This window comes from Cuculus canorus, chromosome 3 (assembly GCF_017976375.1).
Source record: "Cuculus canorus isolate bCucCan1 chromosome 3, bCucCan1.pri, whole genome shotgun sequence".
Taxonomy (NCBI): domain Eukaryota; kingdom Metazoa; phylum Chordata; class Aves; order Cuculiformes; family Cuculidae; genus Cuculus; species Cuculus canorus.
The window spans coordinates 84,439,908-84,462,135 of NC_071403.1; the positions used below are offsets into that span (position 1 = coordinate 84,439,908).

Genomic DNA, 22,228 nt, shown 5'->3' on the forward strand with positions numbered 1-22,228 from the left:
CGTCACACGGATTTTCCTTTTTAAATTCTATTGTCACTTTATCTTGTATACATGGGTAGCTTTCTTAAGATGACTAATACATTAATATAAATGACTGTTCATTTTTAACATTATTAACAAACTACTTAATTATTCCTTGATAGCATGATGTGTGTCTGTGCAGCAGTGTTAAGATGGGATAGTCACCTGTTAACCACAGTGATTCGACATGCAATTTTCAAATCATGCACAAATGAACTTTATTGATCCATCTGCACTGGGCTGTTTCAGGAGAGATGGTACTTGTAGAGTAGCAGGGGTGGAAATGAGATGTTAATTATCGGCTGGCATTCACTAGATTGAATGAAAGAAAAGAGAAAAAACAAACAAAGAATTCCTGGATCCTGCCTGAAAGAGGGTCTGATTTCTGGCAGTACCTGTTAGGGAATTTGTTGCAGAAAAGAATGGAGAGAAGGAGTTACTGTTGTAATAGTACATCAGTGCTGCCTCTTGGGCAAGCAGCACAGCAGCATTTTGCTGTGAACCTCAAGGCTGATAGCCCACCACACAGCTCTTCCTGCTGCAACTAAATGGTTCAGAAACTAATTTATAGACACCTTCTTGAGAGCCAGCGTAAGGGAAGGTCACTGATTTTATCTTAACCTTTTCTTAAATGATGCAGTTAAACTGCTAAAACTTATTTTCCTATTATTTTTTCCCCCAGTGTGTATTTAAGGCCTTTGTAGGCTAAAGACAATAGTTGCCATTGGTGCTAATCTGTCATCCCTGGAGCTCAAGTGCTTTGCAAGGATGGTTATCAATCTGATTGAGCAGTTACACGTGCCCAATTATTAAGACTTGAAGCAATTGTTGGAGGACCTCGTGAATGAAACTCAGACTGTACAGGCTCAGAGTGCAGGGAAAGATTCCTTGACCCACTTCTATGGGGTTGTCTCTCGTGTCTTGTAGCTGGAAGATGATTGTGTGTATGTTCATCAGAGTGAGGGGGCATGTAAGGAGGAGTGTAGAGGAAATCAAAGTTGTTTTATAACAGTTCTTGGACTTTGGAAATTAACCCTTTGTAGTACTGAGAGTGAAAATAACTATTTTTGTTTTGACTGACTTGATTTCCTTTACTAAAAAGCACTCTGAACAACAGCACTGCTGTTCATAGAGCTGTTCTTGGTGTTGACCTAAGCTCAGGAAAATGGGAAAGGTCATTGCTGCTGACTTAATGAAGTTGATTTGTTAAAACAGAGGCAAATACAAATCAGCCCATCAAATCAGTAAAGCAGGCAGTACCATTCAGGCCATAGAGTACAGTTTAATAAAGGGTCTGTCTTGGAAAGTAAGGAAAAAATCTAGCAGTGGAACTGGTGCTGTAGCTGTTAAGACAGTAAACACGCAGATATCTCTTGTGTGAGAAGCTGAATGTCTTCACTTTTTATCTCTCAAAAATGTAAGCATCATGATTTCTTATCTTGTGCCTGGGGTCCTCAGCTAAGAGTGTAGAGATTCAGGCTGTAGTGCCTTTTCCAAGACCTTGCTATGCTTCTTATTCAGTGACTCCTGAATATGAAGTGCATAAACAGGTTTTGGGTTTTTTTTCATGTCTGTGCTTTAGGTAATTGCAGGCTAGGGCATTTCAGGATTGCATTTCTGAATGTGGCTAAACTCTACCTCCTTGAAGCCTTAAGCCCTCTTTGGGATATGGTACCAGTGTGCATTGGGACATAAGCCTTAAACACCATACACAGAATTTAGTTACTGAAGTCAGAATGAGATTTCAGTAGTTTCCAGAATTGAATTGGACTCACATTTTGCTAAGGCTGTTTCAAAATGGAGATTTGAGTTCTTGTTCATTTCTATGCTGTTGAAAACTTTATTCAGGTTTAGAGGTAATACAAACATTCATGCTTTTTTACTCCTCTATTTCATGCTGCCACAGTTTTCATTAACAACTTTCACAGAGAATTGAACAATTCGAGTGAAGAAAAAAAAGAAAATAACTTTTAAACTCTTGTTTGGCTTTTTAAAAAATTAATTCCATGGGCCAATGAGCCAACCCAGTGATGCAGTGAATTGGCAAAAATCCTTGGCATTACAGCTGTTGTACAACACATGAACATGAGCTTTGATCATCTGTGCTGTCCCTGGTGGCAAGATTTGTGAGAGTGAATTGTAGAAGCGGGGAACCATCAGAAGGGGCTGGGGTTGTGTTATAAATGCTCCTCTTGCTTGGAATAATTGAACATCTGATTATTGACTGTGTTTGTTTTTATAGTTGTAAACAGAAGGGTTGAGGCTAAAGTTAGAATAAAATCTCTTACCATTTAGATTCACTGAGGTGTTGTACACATATTTTGAGCAGCATGGCTGGCACCACCTCAGTGAAACCTGCATGTTTCACCAGCTGTTACCCACATGGTAAAGAGCTCAGAAAAGAGGCACCGAAAGATTTAGAGCAATGCCACCTAGTGATAAAACAAAATATCCTGAAATAACTCAATTTTAATTTTACAGGCTTTAAGATGCTTAATCCTTTTTGGAATTTTTCCTTTGGAAATTCCACTTGATGGCACTGAACTTGAACATAAAAAAATGCCTTGAGGCATAGTCAGAGTTTTTGCTCAGCACCAGCTTAGATTAGGTGTGTTTCATACTGCACAAAGAGCAGCAACTAGGAGGAGCCCTCTTGCCTCACTGCTTTTCTCCTGTCTCATACAAGGTAGGGGCTGAATACTGATACCACTACCTAGAGGGAGTGCATCTGAATCTGACCATTTTTAGCCTTTGATGCCTGATAGGGAATCATCCCCCCCCCGCCTGCCCCCAACAGCTGCTTGAATAAGGTGACCATCTGTTCCTTATTAAAAAAACCCAACAAACTAATAATCCTTTATTCAGTGCTCAGTGTTTTGCAGCCTATATAGGGTGTACTTTGTTTCACATTTCAGCAATAATCACACCAAGGAGTCTATACAAAGATAAAATGTCATGATTTGATAAGATCCATGACTGTTGCACTGCAGGTAGAACACTGCAGGATTTTCCTTCCCTTTTCCAGTGTTCATTATTTCTGATTTTCATATTTCTTTCCATTTTTGTATTTCCTGGTAAGGCAGTTATTCAATCTCTATGATGCATTCCTGTGACCCTTTAATAGCCAAAATTATACATTATACATAGGTGAGATGTATATAAAGAAAAACCTATCGTAAAGACTAGACCTTTTGTTTTCTTTCCCATGTAAATTCCTTTGCCTTCAATTTGAAACTGTTAATTTCAAATGAAGTGCCATCCTCTTCTCTTACTTTGATATTGTCATGCTCTCTTCTCTGAGGTGAAACTCAAATGGAAAATTTGCTGAATCCCAAGCCTTCCCTTTGGATGCTGATGCAGCTCTGCTCCCATTGAGAGGTAGGGGTTGTAATGAGCTAACAAACCACTGAGAAGTCTCTTGAAGCTCCCATCTCCCTGCCCTGAAGCCAGCATGGTAGTTCTGATAGAAAATAGGTTCTCACTCCTTAAAATCTAATTGTGTAGCAAAGTAAAACCAAAACTAAAATCAGTCCCAACACAAAACCCAAAATAAACTCAACTTCAATTCTGCTGTAGCAAGACGTTTATTGAAGACTTGAACTCTCATCTACTCTTCATGACTTCTTTATTTTCTACAAGTAAAATTAAGATGAAATGAAACACTGGCTTTTTGCAGTGGTTTAGAAGTGAACTCTGGAGCAGAGCCTGCATGTGTTTTTGTGACATTCCTTATAGTTATCTCACAGCAGAAGTAATAACAGGTAATGCATTTCTTTATGAAGAGAAGGATGATATGAAAGCATTTTAGGGGACAAGTGATGTGTTTTTCCTAATGAGTTATTTGCTCATATTTTTTTCTTTTTTTCTCACACTGTTGGAATTGACTTTTTCAATTATGAATGTGTAGTGGCTTTTTGGTGAATTGTTGAGGAAGCCATGATACTGTTAGTGTGACAATGTGCATGCATACACTTCATAATGATTTAGAAAGGGACACTACAGAAAAGAAGGTATAGAAATAGATGATTTTGTTCTCATGCCAAAAATCCAGGCAAAATTATTTCTGCCATGGAGAATTTCAAAGATCAGATAGACTTGGTCACCCATCTCCCACTGAATTTCAATAGGTTTTGTATAGCCTGCCTTTTAGAAAATTCTCTATTTTTCTTTACAAAAGGATGTTGTCTACAGCATAGCACTTCTGAACCTCAGACTGGAATTTCATTTCATTGTGCGAACAGTCTTAGTAACCTTCATACAAAGTAAATGTGACATGGAGAGAAAAATTCAAGTTTTCATTTCTCCCTATGTCTTTCTCATTTCTAACCTGTTTCCTCAGTGCCAGCTGCGGCCTCTACAGAACAGCTTTTTGTGGCACAGTTGGTGGCAGAGGGCTAGGCTGTGTCACTCAGTGCCCCCATGTCAGGATGTGACACACTCTGGCCCTTCCAATGCCCCAGCTGATACATGCAGAAGACTGTCTGCAGAGTCCTCTAAGCTTTGTACCTTAGTTCTTATTCTGTGCCAGCATCGTGGCTCCAGTGCCTCCACACCAGTATAAGAAGGTCGCTGGCTGCAAGGGGACAGGTTTTTAGGCAGGGCTTGGAAATGAAACAGCTGAATGCGACAAAATCTAAAGACAGCTATGCAGATATGCTGAAGAAAAGGAACCTTAACAGGGGTAAATAGCTATTAACTTACAACTACTAGTCTATCGTGATGCTTTAAGTTATTTGGGAGGAGTTCTTTCCTGTTTTTTTATAGTGATGTTTAAAACTTTTTTTTCATTCATGATGACATGAAGGAAAAACTGTTGGTCCACAGCCTTTTCCAGGGATGGGGAGGTGAACGGCAGACCTGTGAAATCCGTACAAGAAAGAGCACAGACAAATTCACCTTAGTCATCTACCAAATTACTTAACTCTGGCAGTACTTGGCAGCTGTTATGAGAGAAGTGATTGAAGCAGCCCAGCACAGATGGTGGAGACACTTTTTCCTATCTTTGCTTCTACTTTTCAATGGCCTGCAAGGCTTTAGTTTAAAACAGTAAATACAGAAATTTTGTAGGTTCCATCAAAAGGATATTTATACAATGAAGTTTTGAAATGTTTGTTGTCATGTCAATAAGGAGAGCGAAGGCAATAGAGGAAAAGTTTAATTTACCCTTGAGGAACTTGGAAATTCAAAGATAAACTTGCAAGAAACCTATATTTATCCAAAAATATGGTGCCACATCTCTAATTTGTGGAAGGAAACTTAAGTATGTCCATAGGAAGCTTTCAGCTCAGATAGGAGCAAATTCTTGTTTTATTTTCAGTCTTGCCTTTATAAATTATTTTTCTGTGATCATACCTTTTTTTTTAGCACTTGAATTTGGAAAAAAAATCATAGCTTTTCTAATTACATTCTGCTTTTGATTGGAAACAAAGCCTGACATTTTAATACATGGAAATAATAATAATAATAATAATAATAATAAAAATTCTGAAAACATATCTTTGTTTCATACTTATGATTTCTACCTACTAAAATAAAATTTATTAAACATACTATGGAAAGCATGATATGTTCAATGAATGAAATATAAAATGAAATGGGCAATGGTAACCCCAAAATTTTTCAATATTGTTCAATTAGGAATCAAATACCTGGTTTTTACCCAACAAAATTGTCATCGAAACTGTCAAGGCCACATACAGGTTTTGATTGCAATAAACTGCATTTTTGGTGGACAGCTGTTTTGTCCCATGTTCAACCAAACATTCATAACCAGTGCTCCAGTGGAGCTGAAGAGCTTGTTATTAATTGTGCCACACCTGTACCTTGTCACTCATATCTCTCTATCAAAGACATGAACACCTACAAAGGCTAGAAAGTTGAACGAACTGCAGTAACTGCTCTCTCTTCCCCATCTTCCCTGACCCTTTCTGTAATTTAGTTGGGACACAGTTGGGAGCTTCCAAAGGCAAACAGATTTGTTGATAATTCAGGAAAGTTTTATCTCCCATGTGAGTGGATGTCTTGGAGATGATCTTGCTGGATCTTTAGATATTCCATTTTTCATTCCACTTTTAGTCTTTTCTCTGATGCACGGTTTCTGTCCCTAACTCCACCTGTCCATCTATTTGACTTTGGCTCAGTCATTCCCATGTTTCACATGCATCTTTTCACTTCGACTTTCTTCTGCTTTTTCCTCTTAAGTCTGCTCCTATTGTTGGGGTTTTGGTTTGTTTTGTATGTTTTTTTTTTTTAATGCTACTACTTCCAGGTGTCACTGCAGGAGCTTTCTTTCACCTGTTGTTATCTTCTAAAATGTCACTGAGAGCATCTGCTCCTCAGTGACTCTGCTGAGCAATTCCAGCTCTCCAATACCATTTTCACAGGCCTTGTTTCCAGACAGACTTGTTCTTCAGCAAAGAAGTCAGTAGTATAAAACCTAAACAAGCCCAGTATGTGTGACAAGCATATCCTTTTATAATATAAATGAACCAGATATTTTCATTACTTTCAGCACTTATCTACTATGGTTACCTAAGCTGCACATTTGTCTATGTGGATATTAAGCAGTGTCTAAGAGCCAGATTCAGGAGAACACCTCAGCACATGGGTAATCACACTCCCATTTAGCAAACAAACACGCACATGTTGTGGTCCAAATGAAATCCAAGAGGCTTTCAGCATGGTCCTAACCTTAAGCATTTTTAAACGCTCACTTAAACACTCGCTTCTTTCAAGGTCTTTATTTTTTTGTTTTGTGAGCATGTATTTTACATGTAAGCTATTTCTCTCTGTCCATTTCAGATTGTAAAGTCATCAGGTAAGCATGGGAGATGGCTATCTCAACAGTTTTCACCTTCTGCCTGTCAGAAACCACGGCCTTCTGTTTTTTCCTTACATCTGGAGGTAATAAATGAAAGAAAACCAAAACTGGCTGTGGAAAAATAACACCTTTCCTTCTCTTATCCTCTTCACTCGGCCCACCTGGCCTGCAGTCAATGGATGCTGAAAAACAATCCTTATATTCTTCTTTACTATTTGCACTGTCATGTCACTAAATTAGTACATACAGTTCTTGTTCACTCTTGACACTTGGCAGTATAACACTTGTATAGACAAATGTGTAGAGAGGATTCTGATTGCAACTTAAATTCTGAATACTTAGAAACTGTGGACTAGGCTTTCAATCTTCTAGTGTCCTATAAACTTGAAAGATCCACACAGTCCCACGCAGTTGTGGCATAAATTATTTCATCTTAATTAGTGCCTGTTAACTGCCAGACTTCCTGGGTTCACATATCTTAGATACAAAGTGGTGTCTGCTGTAGCCTTCTCTCTTCACTAACAACATTTAACACAATAGATAGCAGATAAGGAGCCATGTGCCTGTAGAGAATGTTGCCATTGTTAATACATTTGTAAGAGTAATAAAATACTCCAATAGTATAAAGCAATGAAAATGTTCAGGTGAGTATTTTTAAATAGGGCAAATGATCTTGAAATCATCTAAGGTAACTGTATTCCAAGCTCTTTAACCTAGAATCTTAGTGCAGAAACACTAGTTTTGCTTGGCTTCATCAGTTTGCTATGATAATTCATGCATCCATCTTTTCATCACTGTGCTCAAACACACCAGACGTGTTTTATGAAAACCCTCTTTAAGACCATCATGGCTGATTTGGCCATCAGCCCAAAGTGGAGCAATAATAGGTGTGCTCTCTCTGAACTCATTTATTGTTGTTTCTGCTTTGCTTTCCTCATACCTCTACCACTCAGTATCAAAACAAACCAGTTTAAAAGCTTGCTCTTGTAAGCTATCATAAGATGATCCACAGCAAGGCTGATAGATGTATATTTAGAGTGCGTGTTCTGAAATCTTTCTGAAGTGACTTTTATCCTGTAACTGAAGGGGGCCAACTGATAGCAGTGAGTTGGTCCACTCAGCTGCCATGGCAGCCTCTGATAGCATTTCACTCTATTATTTTCATATTGTACATTCGAATACACAGATTCTTTGGTGTTCTTGATACACAGAGTATATAAGGCTCTAGTTCTTGATTTCCTTCAATAGTTCTGTTCATTCCTTCTCCTACTAACTTCAAAAAAAGGTTGTGAAACAACAGTGTTTCACTTTCTTTCGACTGTGGGCTTTTTAACTATGCATCCAATGCTTTCCTTTTGAAATCTCTTCTCATGTCTTTTTTGTCCCATCTCCACTGCTCAAAATGTAGGTATTACCTTTGAGCCTGCTCCAGAATCCACCTAAAGCATGGTTGTATGCTCACTTCGTGGTTTCAGAAAGATAGGTTAAAGGGAGACCTAGACATGCACAAAAGGATGCTTGTGTGTTTAGTTCTCTCGTAACATGTGAAATTCGATTATTACAATATTCTGTCTCCAGCTCTTCAAAATGCTACTGCTCGCACATCTGCTAGGATGAACAATTAAAGATGAGAGCAACATAAATCTTGTACTTAGGAGGCGGCTGAATTCCACGGCAAGGAAATGAGTTCTTACAACTTCCTCTGACATACCGGCCTCCTTTGGCATCGTACCATCCTGTGCAGTCCCCAAGGAAAGAAACACCTCCTGTAAATGTTAGTGCTTTGCTGACCTCATCCTGAATGCTAACTACTTGTTGTAAAATAATCATAGTAATTTAATGGTTGTTTAAAGATGTAGTCAGCAATCCATTTGGGAACTGAAATTATTAAAACTAAGTTTATATAAGCTTTTTAAACACTTGTTAGAGTTTTGACTGAAAAAACTGGTACTGTCCTTTATTTGCATTCTCTTAGATGAGTCAAAATTTATGGAGAACCTTAGCCTCTTTTATTGGACCAACTGATGCAGCTGGGGAAAAAAATTGCATTTTTTTGATCCATCATGTCTATGACATTGCTTGGGTTTGGGAGAACCTTGATAGTGCATGACATGTCAGTGAATAAATTGGATACAAAATCAAAATGGCTTTTAGGACACATACTGAAAACAGATTAAATGATAGGTTCTTAGGGATAATTACAAAGTAGGAATCATTGCTGATGCGTATTTGTTTCTGGAGACGTTCCAGAGGACTGGGGCCAAGAAATGATCTCTGTAAGATCTTGCTAAATCCAGTACATCAATGTAAAGTCATTGCTGATAAAGTTTGTAGGTTAAAGAAGGAAGTTATAAGCTATAAAAGAGAGGAGTGCTGAGCACTCTGGATTGTTTGGAAAGATGCATGCAAGTAAATTATGTGTATTTCAATAAAGCAGGGTAATATATACCTAGGGACAAAGATCATTTGCCATGCAGGATACAATAACCTGTTCTAGAGAGCAGCAGTCCTGAAGAGGGCTTGAGGGAGATGAGAGGTGCACAAGTGAGCATGGGTACCTCTGCTGCACAACAGGGAGTCTCAGTGGTAAGGAAATTGAATGAAATCCTTGGCTGGTGAAACACTGGGTACCCAGTAAGAATAGAAATGTGATGTAACATCCACTTAGCACTGGCCTGACCTCTGCTGAAAAAATATCTGGTGCAGTTATGGATCACAATTCAAGGAATAAAAAGATTTAATGGGGATGAATGAGGGGATGGAATATATGCCTTACATAAAGAGACTGAGGGAGTGCTATCTAGATGTCCCTATCATCACAACCTTAAAGCTTCCATCTGAGGATAATAATAGCACAGCAATTTCATGGACAAATTCATGATAAAAACAATACCTAGAAGTCAATGCAGGACCAATCAGTATTTTAAGAGTGGCAGATTTACAACTTTTACAAATAGCTGTAAGCAATCATTGGAACATTTCCACAAGAGCTGAAAAAGATTAGTTGTGATTTTTAACTCAAGATTGGTACATTAAAGATCTTGTCTTGCTGATTTGGGGGAGTCAGAAGAGCTGCTTCATTGCCTTTGTTATTGATGTTCCTCTTTGTACGGACTGGCAACAAAATTTAAAGAAGCATGTCGACCAAGGGAAGAGCTCTGGGGGAAAGAAAGGCTTTTACATATACAGTCACAGACAGGAATTTAAACTAGAGAAAATCCTTTTCTCTTGGTCTTTTTTTTCTTTTTTTTTTTTTCTTTTTAATTATTATTATTTAGTTTCTGATCCCAAGGAACAGTTATGGATGGAAACTAGTAGGGCCTCCACTGGCTGTCCCCAGCAGGTATTACTGACTCATGGGTCCCAAGTCACCTGGAAATGTCATAAATGTCATGCTGCAGGCTCTGCTTTAATAGTGGGAGAGGTGTTGTATGGAGAGGGGTTGCTGGATATTGATGAAAGCAAAAAACCTGGCCTAAAGCAATAACACATATTTAATATATTTAATAACTGTCTATGCTTAGAACAGGCATCCTAAGGCTGAATTTTATTGTCGAAGTTTCTTAATGATGCTGCAAAGATGTTTTCCTGCTCTGCTGTGCCATTTCTATTGTTTTACCTGATCTCATGTTTGATTTTTTTCTCTTTTTCCAACATCAATCATTCATTTACAGCACTTCTGTTGATTTAAATGGGCTTTGGATCAGGCTCCAAGTTACCATTTCCCTTCTGTTTGAATATGGATTTTCTTTTATCCAGAGGAAGGAAATCAATAATTTGTCATGACAAACCAAGGCTCATTTGGATTCACAATCACGCAGTGAGCTCTTCTATAATTTTCTAAAGCATTTTAAGATAATGGAAAAGGATTCTCACTTGTAGTCTTTGCTGTTTTCCTTTGTTTTCCCAGATTGATTTAAGTTCCGTACTCCATTTGACCATTTGTAGAAGGGATTATAGTAAATCTGTCAGTTAGTTTGTTTTAAAGGCAGTACTAACTTTTTATGCTTTCCATGCCGGAGTCTTTCCCAGGGGACCATTCAGGGATCCATCAAAGGATTAACTTTTGTTGCAACAAATTAACAAACGTAATTTGTTTAGGAACAAGCTAAACTATACCTTGCCCTAAGTTTGAATATTCTGTACTGTTCCTTTCCTCTGGAGTTTTGCAAATGGCAGATGATTCTACACAAAACCGAGTTCTCATCCCCTTAGGTGCTGCCACCTCTCTGAAATCCCTCCACCTCCGCACCCATGGCATCCATTTGCATCACAGCGAATGCCAAGGTGCTTTCCTGCAGTGATGTCCCTGCAAACTCCTGTGAGGATTGCTCAAGGAGCCTGAAGCCCTGCATGCCCCTGCACAGCTGAGCGCCTTGGCAGTGCAGACTAGTGGTCAGAGCAGAGTTGGGGGGACCTGGGCTGGAGACTTGTCCCTGGCTTTATCCTAGGGCTGCCAGGCCACCTCCCCGAGTCTTGGCTTCTGCAAAGAAAGGGGTACATTGCTGATTGCCCCACGAGTGGCTGGTGTGGGGTTCAAGCTAGAGGAGGGTGTGCAGCAGGCACTCCCAGACACTATTTGCTAGACTCAAAAGAGAAGCCAGGTGCTGGCCCCAGCCATGTGGCTTTTGCCAAAGCGTTTGGTCCTCCTGCCCCGACGGCCACCTGCATCTTGGCTCCTGCTCTGGGGGATCTGCCTCTGCTCAGGGCTCCTCCAGGCCTATGGGAAGAAGAGCTGGAGGCACCGGGACAGGTCCGAGGCTGGGATTATGGGGGGCTGCTGGGAGTATGGGGGGACTGCTGGAGGTTCCGGTTGCTGCTGGAGGAGCTGGACTGGGGCTGGTGTGTGGTGCAGGGGTGCAATTTGGAGGGGGGGGGGGGGAAGGTGCAGTTTGGGGGGGTAGGGGTGCTCTGTAGGGGAGGGATTGTGCAAGGTGTGCGAGGTGTGGGTGGTGTATGGAGAGGGGGATGCGAAGGGTGCAGGGCAGGTGGCAGAGGTGTTGCGAGGGCCGGGGGGAGTGAGATGCGTGCTGGGGGGAAGGGGGGGAGGGGGGGGGGGGAGAAAGCAGGGCGATCCTCCTCGCCCATGATTGGCAGCGCGGCAGTCTCCCCTCCCGGCTCGTGCTTTCCCTTCGGCCGCCGCTGAATGAGAGGCGAGGAGGGGCTGGAGCGCAGCGCTCGCACACACGCGCTCTCTCCCGCAGCCCGGCTGGCCCCGCCACACGGCTCCCCTCCTGCAGCCGCCGCTGCTTTCGTTTTGTTCTTTAATCCCCCCCTCTCTCCCATCCTTTGGGCGCTCCCCCGCCTCGCCCGGCCGGCGCCCTGCGCGGGGCCATGCCAGCGGGGCCGCCGCTGCTGCGGGCCGTCCTCCTCCTCCTACTGCTCTTCATCCTCGGAGCCCCGGCCCGGGGAGCCGTCTACACCAACCATTTCTTGGTGGAGCTGCACGGCGGGGACCAGGCGGAGGCCGAGCGGGTGGCGGCGGAGCACGGCTTCGGCGGGGTGCGCAAGGTAAGCCCCCGCGCAGGGTGGGGAGGTGCGCGGGGCCGGGGCGGGGCGCTGCCCTTCGCGGGGGGCTGGCGGCGTGCGGCTCCCCCCGCAAGCGAGCATCCCGGCTGCCCCCAGAGACCGAGCATCCCGGCGGCTCGGAGTGGTCCCCCCCGGTGACCGAGCATCCCGGCTGCGAGGGATGCTCCCCAAGTGACCGAGCATCCCGGCGGCGCGGAGCGGTCCCCCAAGTGACCGAGCATCCCGGCTCCCCCCCCAGTGACCGAGCATCCCAGCGGCGCGGAGTGGTCCCCCCGGTGACCGAACATCCCGGCTTTCCCCCAGTGACCGAGCATCCCGGCTGCGAGGGATGCTCCCGAAGTGACCGAGCATCCCGGCGGCGCGGGGTGGTCCCCCAAGTGACCAAGCATCCTGGATCCCCCCCAATGACCGAGCATCCCGGCGGCGCGGAGTGGTCCCCTCCAGTGACAGAGCATCCCGGCTGCGCGGGATGCGCCCCCCGCGAGTGAGCATCTCGGCTGCCCCACAGTAACCGAGCATCCCGGTGGCTCGGGGTGGTCCACACCAGTGACCGAGCATCTCGGCTTCCTCTCGGGACCGAGCGTCCCGGCTCCCCCGCTTAGTGACCGAGCATCCTGGCTGTGCGGGAACGTTCCCGCAGGGTCCTGCTCTCCACTCACTCCGGGAGCAGGGATGGAGGAGACGGGTCCCGGCTGACCCCGCTTCCCCTCCCTTCCCCCCCACTTTCTGAGCGTGTTTCAGGAGCAGCGGTGCCAAAAGCCACTGCGAGTACTCCTCAGCAGCGGCCCCGAAGGGTGGTTTTCTTGGACTGGAAAGCAGAGGAGTTTCCCACATGGTGGCTCGGTGCTTTTTGACTTACTATGTAAACATCCTCCAATTGAGCTCCCATCCTGCGGGGCGCGGGAGTTGGGGCTGGGCGCAGGGTTTCCTGCGCATGGCTGTGACCGAAACTGCTCGGAGCACTTAAAAGATAATTAAAGCCGCATCTCCATGGAGAAGCTTGCACACAATTTAAATTGAACCTTTCACTCAAGTTCATGAAGCTGGTGGCTTCTTAATATCCCCATTATTCCCATAGAGGAACAGAGTGGCCCCAGGCTGAAGGAGCTTCTTAATATTAAGTATGATAAGCAATCACAGCTTACCACTAATGAATGTAAGCTCGGAAACTTCAAGTGCTGTTGGAGTTTTTTTTCTTTCCTGAGGTCTCCAGATATCCGAGGTAGCCACAGTAGCAGAGAGTCTTTTCCTGGCTCCTGGGGAGTCCAACTCTGCTATAAATCTCTGCTATTCAAATAGTAATTTGACTTCTAAATATTTTGGGGCACAGTCAGGTCTGGGGTGAAGACAGGGAGAGGCTAATACAGTGCCCTGTTTAATATAATTCCTGGCAGACTTAATGCCCAGGCAGCACTTTACTTGGATGAATATGGAGAGAAAGTGAGCTGTATGAGAATCACTGCTGCTGCTTGTTTGGTTTTTTCTTTCCCTGGTAGTTATGCAATGAGAGCCTATTCCTTCTTCCAAGGAGATGAATGAGAATAGCAGCCTGAATTCGGATGAGTGAAATGGCTTAAAACCTTGATTAAAAAAATATTCAAAAAAGCATATGAGGTAAGACTCCTTCCCTCAGGCTGCCTTGTCTCAACTCCAGTGGGGGCTCGTTAGAGACATGAGGACATGATTATTGTTGCTTTTACCGTACCCAACTACTGCTACTGATAAGATGCTTTTGTTTTGGGCTCACAGCCTTGCCCTGATAGTGACTGAGCTGGGCTTCTAATGCCCTTGGGAAAAGATCCATTGTGGGGATTAGGTCTTGTTACGTGAAACTTAGATATGGCTTTCAACAGTTCTCTTTTTTTTTTTTTTTTTTCCTTTTTTATTCCCCTCCTGTTTGCACTCCCTCCCTCCTGTCCTGGGTATCCTGACCGATAAGGCCTTACCAGGAGGGTAGGGTACTTTTCTGCGTAGCTGAATTTCTTATTACTTTTTGTAAAGACTTTTGAATGGTGCTGTGACCCACGTGGAGAAGAGACAGGGAGAGAGGGGATTTTGTAGGATGAAGAAGTGCAGCATCTGGGCTGTTACAGTCCTCTCCCCTCCACCATACCTCTCTCCAATGTGCCTTGGGCTCATTAGGACACAAACAGATTCTTCATGGAAATCAATCTCCTAGCTCACGTTGGCAGAGAGCTGGAGGAAAGTCCCTCGGGTGTGAGGGAGGAGAGTACCTGCTTTCCAGTACATGCCGCAGGGAAGCTGTGTCCTGTGGACCAGGGTGTCTCCAGGAACGAAGCCTAGCAGAGCTGTGGCATGATGTGTGTGTGCTTGTTGGGGGAGGTGGTGGGGAGGGTGGGGAAAGGAGAGGGGCAAGCACATGCCGTCCCAAGAGGTTTCTAGGTTACATCATCCCAGTCCCTGAAAAGCTGGAGAGCCTCCCACCTGTCCTTCTCAAACGCAAGAGAAAATAGCTTCCTACTACATGCAAGGCAGTAAATTTAGGGACTAGGAAAAGTTCATAGGGTTTGGCATTTAGCTGTCTGTGTGGGAGGATAATCCATGAGAGACTGATAGCAATATCTGTTCTGCAGGAGAGATCTGTAATGGGGCTTGGGTGGTGATAGTCAGGCATTAATAAAAGCTTGTGCCATCTACTCCAGTGTCTTTTCAGTATTGCTGGATTGAAATCTGCTAATTTGTTTTGCTATCATCAGGCTTGTTTAACGTCTCTGCTTACAGTTTGCAGACTCAGCTTTCGTGGCGATAATGATGGTACAGAAAGTTGAATATGCCTATGTGTGTATGGAAACAGAGCTGTTAGTGGTAAACTATCAGGGGAAATTGCCATATGTAGATATGCTGTCTAATGAAATTTTCAAAAAAACCTTGGAAAAAAACCCCCAAAATTATACCACAAGGAGAAGTGATCTTGCATATTTCAGTCACACATTTTGTTCGGACAATTTAATGAGTTATTTACTTAAACCACATTCAGTTACCTTATATTGGAGAAGAACTATTGTCTGAAAATAGTCTCCTTTACTTCAAAGCATGTAGTTTCTAAGTAGGAGAACAAGGGCAGATTCAGTTTTATTCTGTGTGTGAATTTAAGACATATGAAAGGGATTTCTTTTATGCGCTAGACCTCTTTTAACATGATTATGGGAGCTGATTTTTAAATATACATATTTTTAGTTCACTAATAATGAACAATCTCTGAGCAAGTGTGTATTACATTTGTTTAACAACATATTTCTGCAGAAATACAAGAGAAAGTATTGCCTTCAAAATTAATGTGCTTAATGTGCACTCTCTAATTGATTTTTGGCCATGCTTCCCACCATCATTCAGAAGCCACGGCAAGACTTCAGGTGGTCTAAAATGTACTTTAATTTCAATGCTTGATGATTTGATTAAGAAGGGCTTGGTACTTATGTAAGCAGGTGCCTATCTACGATTCTAACAGGAGACAAAGTCTAGAGAACACTGGTCAATTTTTCTTTAACCTTCCCTGAAATAATCCCAAATACAGAGCTCTTGTAACTATAATTGTGCTCTTTGATTTTTTTTAATGTTTGCAATTTTTCAATCCATTTGTACCTGCCAAAATTGATTCTCTATATCCCTTGTGAAACAGATACTAGGATAAAGCATATGCTTTTCTTAACATGGTTAGCCTTTCCGTATTTGAGCATTTGGCAGTTACGAGGTGACCACCCTTACAATTACATCTTAAATTGTTAGAACTGCTAAAGGAATAACATTTTTTTTTCCACTTTCTTTTATTTGCCTCCTGGCATTTTTGCCACCAGAAAATATTTGATAATGCAGGCTGAAAAAAGCTGCTTTCGGACCTTGCCTTGCAATTCTTAATTCATTTATAACAAGGGGGATTGGAAGAAGCATTTGGAAAAGTCTAATTGAAGATCAGAGTTTAGACATCTCTTTCCATTTCATCAACAACATTGAGAGAAGCTACAAAATGCCACCCTAGCTAAATATTCTACTGCTGTTAGCATTAAGGTGAAGGGTTTTAAACAGCAGTTGGTGGCCTCAGATTTTGAAATAAGAACCAAACATGGATTTCAAAGCACGGAGAATTTTGTATTGCCCAAAGCTGGTCTGTTTTTCCCTTGATATATCACCTGATTACCTCTCAATCTAAATATTGCAAAACCCAAGGTAACTCTCACAGCTGTGACTTTTATGCTTATCAGTTTTTGCTTAGGAGGTTAGTGGTGGAGGACCAAGCTTTTTGGAGCTGGGCAGCAATTTCTGGATGAAACCCTGGGGGCTTGGGGGCGTTTTTGGTTTTTTTCTTTCCCCCTTTATATTGTGAAAATGTGGACTTAGCAAAAGCAAAACATAACAAATAAAGAAGATGCGTTTCTTGCTGTAGCAGCTGATTTCTGCACTTAGTCTGTGAGTTGGGAGTTGTTATGGTACAGAGGGCAGACCAGGAGGCAGAATAGTGAGTTTGCTGCTTTGGGAGCCTTATGCAGGGATCTCCAGAGATCCTGAAAATTTCGTCCTGGGATCCACACAATAAAGCCCTGAAAATCCCCTCCTGTGCAGATCAGCTACTAAATCTGGAGAGGAGGTGTTTGCCTCACTTGTTCTTTAAGGTGCCAGGCTATGCCACTGCATGCCCAGAATACAGTGTCATGGTCGGATGGGATTCCGTGTGTGTAAAAAAAAAAAAAATGCTGGTTGGAGATGTGGGTCTGTATGCGTGTTTATATACATACATATGCTTCTTCTTCCATTTACCATAATACCTATGATTGGAGCAAGAGAGAAAGAAGAGCTGGTTCTTAGCAAGGCTCCTGGCTGACCCTGTGTGCATATATATTAACTACCCAATTTGTGCATGCATATAGTGGTCCATACTGTGGAGATATATGTGCTTGTATTGCCTTCACATGTGCTGCTAACCCAAGTGCTCATGAAAGTGTTAGTTTTGGCTAGGTGAAGTTAGCACAGAGGGTGCAGATGTGTTCCAGTGTGGAAACAGATGCTGAAGCTATGGAGCATGCCATGAAAAGAGGAGGCAGGCAGCCCAAGCCTATCCACATGGGTCTGCGGGAGTCTGAGGACTTGATATCAAGCCTCAGACTGCAGTGTTGTCATGCTTTAATATGTGTTTAATAATTAATTAGCTTTGTGTTTTGTGCTGGCCTAGAGGAAAGAATTTGTCTGCAAAAGCAATCCTTTATTATAGAAACAGAAAAACCTGTTAGAAATGGAAGGTACAGTGTAGATTTTTTGAGGAAACCAAGACCATTATTTTCCTAGATTTCACTGTTGCAATTTTGTATTACTGACATAAAATAAAGTAGATTCCATGTGAATGCTAATTGTGCAGCTACTGAGATTTCAATAGATATCTCACCATAGCAGCAAATGCTTCAGTTTCCAAGAGATAGTTTGAGCTGATGTGTTTAAATTAGGGGGAAGCAACAATTAACTAGCAGAAAAAGTTTGATCCTGCTCTGGGCAGGCACACTGCTGGGTGGTGATGGAGAGCTCCCTTTTCCAGAAAAGCCCTGGAAGAAAGTAATTGGGGAGTCTTGAAGAGAGGAGCCATCTGTGTATGGAAGGATCCTTATCAGCTCCTCGTATGTGCAGTCCAGGCATATCACTGGGCGCAGGCTGGGAAGTCCTGTTTGCTCCTATTTACACTTGAGAGAGATGTTAGCAGAATTAAAAAGAATTTTGCTGTGCTAGGGAAGAGTCCTCCTCATCTATGGAAATACTGTATTTCTTTCAAGATGATACATTTTGAGTTTAGGTGTTTGGTGGGTTTTTTTTTTTTTTTTTATTTTGCATTCTGCCTTGGATGCAGAAACAGCTCTGGAAGCAAACCCTGTAACTGGCAAACTCAGAACAAAAAAAAAAAAATTCCATTACCTAAATTCACTTGCTTATGCAGGTGAAAGGTGTAAACTGTCAACAAGAAGCATGTAAACCACAGGCTGAAGTAAATCCCTACCCTAGTTTCTGTAGAGCTCCTTCTCTACCAGAGACTCAAACCAACTGCTTGCTGCTGGTGAATGTTCAGTTTGAGGTATAAAATAATTACCTTGTCAGATTTTCATAGCATTTATTATTTGAGTATAAAACAAGAAGGTCAGACTCTCCTACTATAGCTCCATGCTGTAATTGCTCTATTACTGTTTTAAATACATGGTATAGTTCTATTTCTTGGCAAAACATGCACATTAAACGTTACCTTCACAGATAAGTTTTGTTTTGTTTACTAAGCTACGGCTCACTAAATACAAAGATACAAAATTCTGGCTATTTATAAAGCTGCCTGGATTTATAATTTTGTTTATTTCATACTGCTTGAATTCATTGGCAAAATTGAACATGTGGTAGAGACCCAGGAAATGTGCTGCGAGTAATTCCTCTTTCAATTGTTTTTTTGATGATGCAGCCCAAGCGAGGATGTGCAGTTATTTGTTTTCATTTAAATTATATTTAGTTTTGCTAGTGTCAAGGAGAAAAATAGAAAACATGTGAAGATGTGAACAGCGTTTTCAGGATGCTGCGATCACAGTACACCAGAACTGAACATGCTGTGTCCTAGGCTATCTCCTGCTGTCTAGCCCCAAGTGCCTGCCTGATGAAAGCTTGTTGTGATGTAGTATGAAGGCAGCAGGGACAGCTTTCTACTCCAAGAAGTAACTCCAGGTGTGAGGGGCTTAAGCAGCTGAGGAGAATCAGTGCTTAAAATGTGGATGCTGGGGCTTGTATCTACCAGAGTCTGCTTGCACACGACCAGACTAGAGCAAGCCTCCCAGTCCAGTGGTTTCAGGACAGTGTGGCACCGTAGAAACCAGATGCTGGTGACAGCCTCCTGATTTGTTCTCTAGAGCCCCTGCTCTGGAGAGTACTTGTGAGGTAGGGGAAACACTGGCAGAGCAGCCACAAGTGTAATATTTTGTGGCAGGAAACAGCTTGTTGCTCTATACTGCCTACTAACCCTGGTGATGCTCCTTTACCTAGCTTTGTGAAATCCCTTCAAAGTATTGTGTGCAGTGACTTCAGCTCCTCAGGTTATTTTTCTCCTCTGTATAAAAGGATCATGACAGTGTGTGGAGATTTCTGTGCCATACAATTGAGGTTCAAGATTTGCACCACGAGAGACAGGATTGATATATCTGGCTTTGTTTCCTTCACTTCAATTCTACCATTGCCTTAGTTATTTTGGACCTATGCTATGGAATTTGTAGTCAAAGTTGTTATTTTAATATCAGCAGTAGATAAACAAAGATCATTAGTATGACATCACCTTCCTGCTGCCAGCTTGGGATCTCCTCCCTTCTGCCCAGATAGCTTTATGTAGGTGACTTTCAGGCTATTTCTGGACTGTGCAACATATGGATATATTCAATGCCTGTATGCATTCGATCTTTGGGTTCCCATATGCTGTGACTCTATCTGGAGCCATGTCTAAAGCTCATTCCTCGGGGTCGGTTTTCTGTGTGTTGAGAGCAGTCTGAATGCTAGTTCTAAGAGCCAATATGAGTATTTATTGCTATTACATACACCAAAGCTGAATTTGTCCACAGACTTGAGGTTGCAGAGCTGTGCAGATCAGAGGGTAACTGTTCTTTTTAACAGTACCCTGTCTTGGAGGCTTATTTTTTGATATCAGGCCAGATGGACAGATCCTAGTGCTGTGCCTACAACCAGCCCCAGATGGTTTGGATTAATGTGAATGAGGTAGAGCGTTTTGTTCGTAACTTGGGAGTTCAAATACAGATTAAAACTCTGGACCAAAGTAAATTGTTGATTCGCTCCCAGCTTGAAGTGCTTCCATCTGAGAACCTATGCCATCCTTGGCATTTGTTTGTTAGCAGGCAAATGGTCCCAGGGACTGATTGTGCTCCTAGACTTGGCCTCTTCAGAAAAGCACTGAGGTGTGTTGTGAAGCATTAGAGTTTGTTATCTTTTAGAAGAACTAGCTTTTGTGTGAAGGTGGAAGATAACTTTCTATCCTTCTCACAAATTGCAGGAGACAAGATGTAACACCCTACCCACTCTTAGAAAACTTTTACTGCTGTAACTGTACTGATGTAGCTAAAATGGGAAAACAAACCCTGCTGTAGCACAGTTCCTGTCAGTATAGGAGTGCGAACATCTTTAACTCATTCCACATTAAAACAGTATTAGCAGAAATTTTGTTTAAACTGAGCTTTCACAAGTAAGTCCACATTGATTTTTAAAAAAGAAAAAACCAAAATCCAAACAAAAAACCGAACCACCACCAACAAAAACCTATCAGACTTCTTGTAACAGTTGTACAGGGAATTCTTTGTCATGTAGCTAAGTAGAAGTTTGCACATGACCCTTTCCCTCATCAATATATGGAATAACTCCAGTTAAAATTAATTCATGCAACTGAGGTTTCAAATGCTTGTAATAAAGTACTTACCATACAGTTGTTTAAACGTATTTAGACTTTATTTGGTAATTTCAATTATTAAGTCCTGAGAAATGTCCTTGCTCATGGAAAATTCTGTGAGCTGGAAATCAAGCCAAAGTACTAAAATGCATCAGAAATTCTGCCAGGTCTTATTAAAATATACCTTGGAAACCTCTCTGTGCAGTTCTAGTCCATAGCATGGTGGCTAGTTTCTGTGAGAGCTGTAGTAACACCCAGTGCTGTGGTTAATGGATCTAAAATTTAACTTTGTCTTGTAATGCTATTCTACTCGTCAAAAACCCTGTTCATTTTTCCTTTTTCTTTCAACTTTTTCAAATAATTAAATGGGTCAGGTCTCTGCAGGATGCTGGCTGCATGGTGGCTATAAATATTGCAGTGAGCAGCCCAGAGCTTCCATCCATCACTGGCCTCTGGTGGGAGGAAGCCGAACTGCTTGACTAATTTGTCAAAGACAGGATTTCTCTTAAGTAACCATAAATTAATACACGCTCTGCATTTAACTCTCAGAAGCTCACTGAAAACGCTAACCCTATACGACTGCGACAGAGATTTCATTTCAGCTTTAATGGTCCCAGGCTGTACTTTGGGACAGAGCACACTGTCCCTGAGAGGGCTGAGTTTGGTGTTGTGTTATGTGAAATTCTGCATGGCCGCCACACACAGTTTATCAGCTGGCATGAAATCCAATTTGGTCATGGATTTATGACAGTAGCTCAAAGTTCTAACTCAGCTGAATGCTGACTGTGTTCAGCAAGTACTGGGAGCTTGGACATAAAAAAAGGGAATTACTAGCTAGCCTAATCATACCATTTATACACTGAGATTATAAACAAATAAATTAGGTTAGCGATAGCTCTAGTTTACTCACTGAAAGGCTAAACTGGGCCATAATGTTCCTTGTCATGTATTACCTACCTTCTCAAACAAAACTTCTGTGTAAATGTTACATTCTTAACTTCTTTGTCCACAGAAAGGAAATGGAAAGAGTGACCTCAGTGTTTACATCAAACTAGTCAGCAAGTGTGTCCCAGATACTCATGGCTGAACTAGATTATTTGCTTACCTGATGAGTAAAATGATAATATGTCAGAACTGCTTTCTCCTAGAGAACAGAACAAAACTGAAAACCTGAAACCCAGCAAATATGCATTTAATTATTATTATTAAGCACAATTCTGGTACTGATGTCAGATGGATGTTGGATATTAAGCTAGAGCCAAGCAGATTAACCTCTACCTTGTGTGGGCAGTAAAATAGGTGGGATGTAGCCTACCCTCTCCTGATGACAGAGGATCCTCCTGTCTGCCTACTCAGTCTTTATGAAACACCAGAGCAATGAAGGGGTGTGATTCTGAAATCCACTCTATGTGTGAGCCCTGTCTTTGTCATGTACTGTACAA

The 22,228-nt window shown here is 42.2% G+C and overlaps 1 protein-coding gene across 1 annotated transcript in view; it reads left to right on the plus strand.

The window, feature by feature from the left end:
• The first annotated feature begins 11,958 nt into the window (after positions 1-11,958).
• Positions 11,959-22,228, plus strand: part of PCSK2 (proprotein convertase subtilisin/kexin type 2) — a 108,284-nt gene continuing 98,014 nt past the window's right edge. The window contains exon 1 of the mRNA XM_054062802.1: positions 11,959-12,352. Within this exon, the coding sequence (XP_053918777.1) occupies positions 12,176-12,352 (177 nt within the window). The 5' untranslated portion in view covers positions 11,959-12,175. The remainder of the gene's footprint in view (positions 12,353-22,228) is intronic.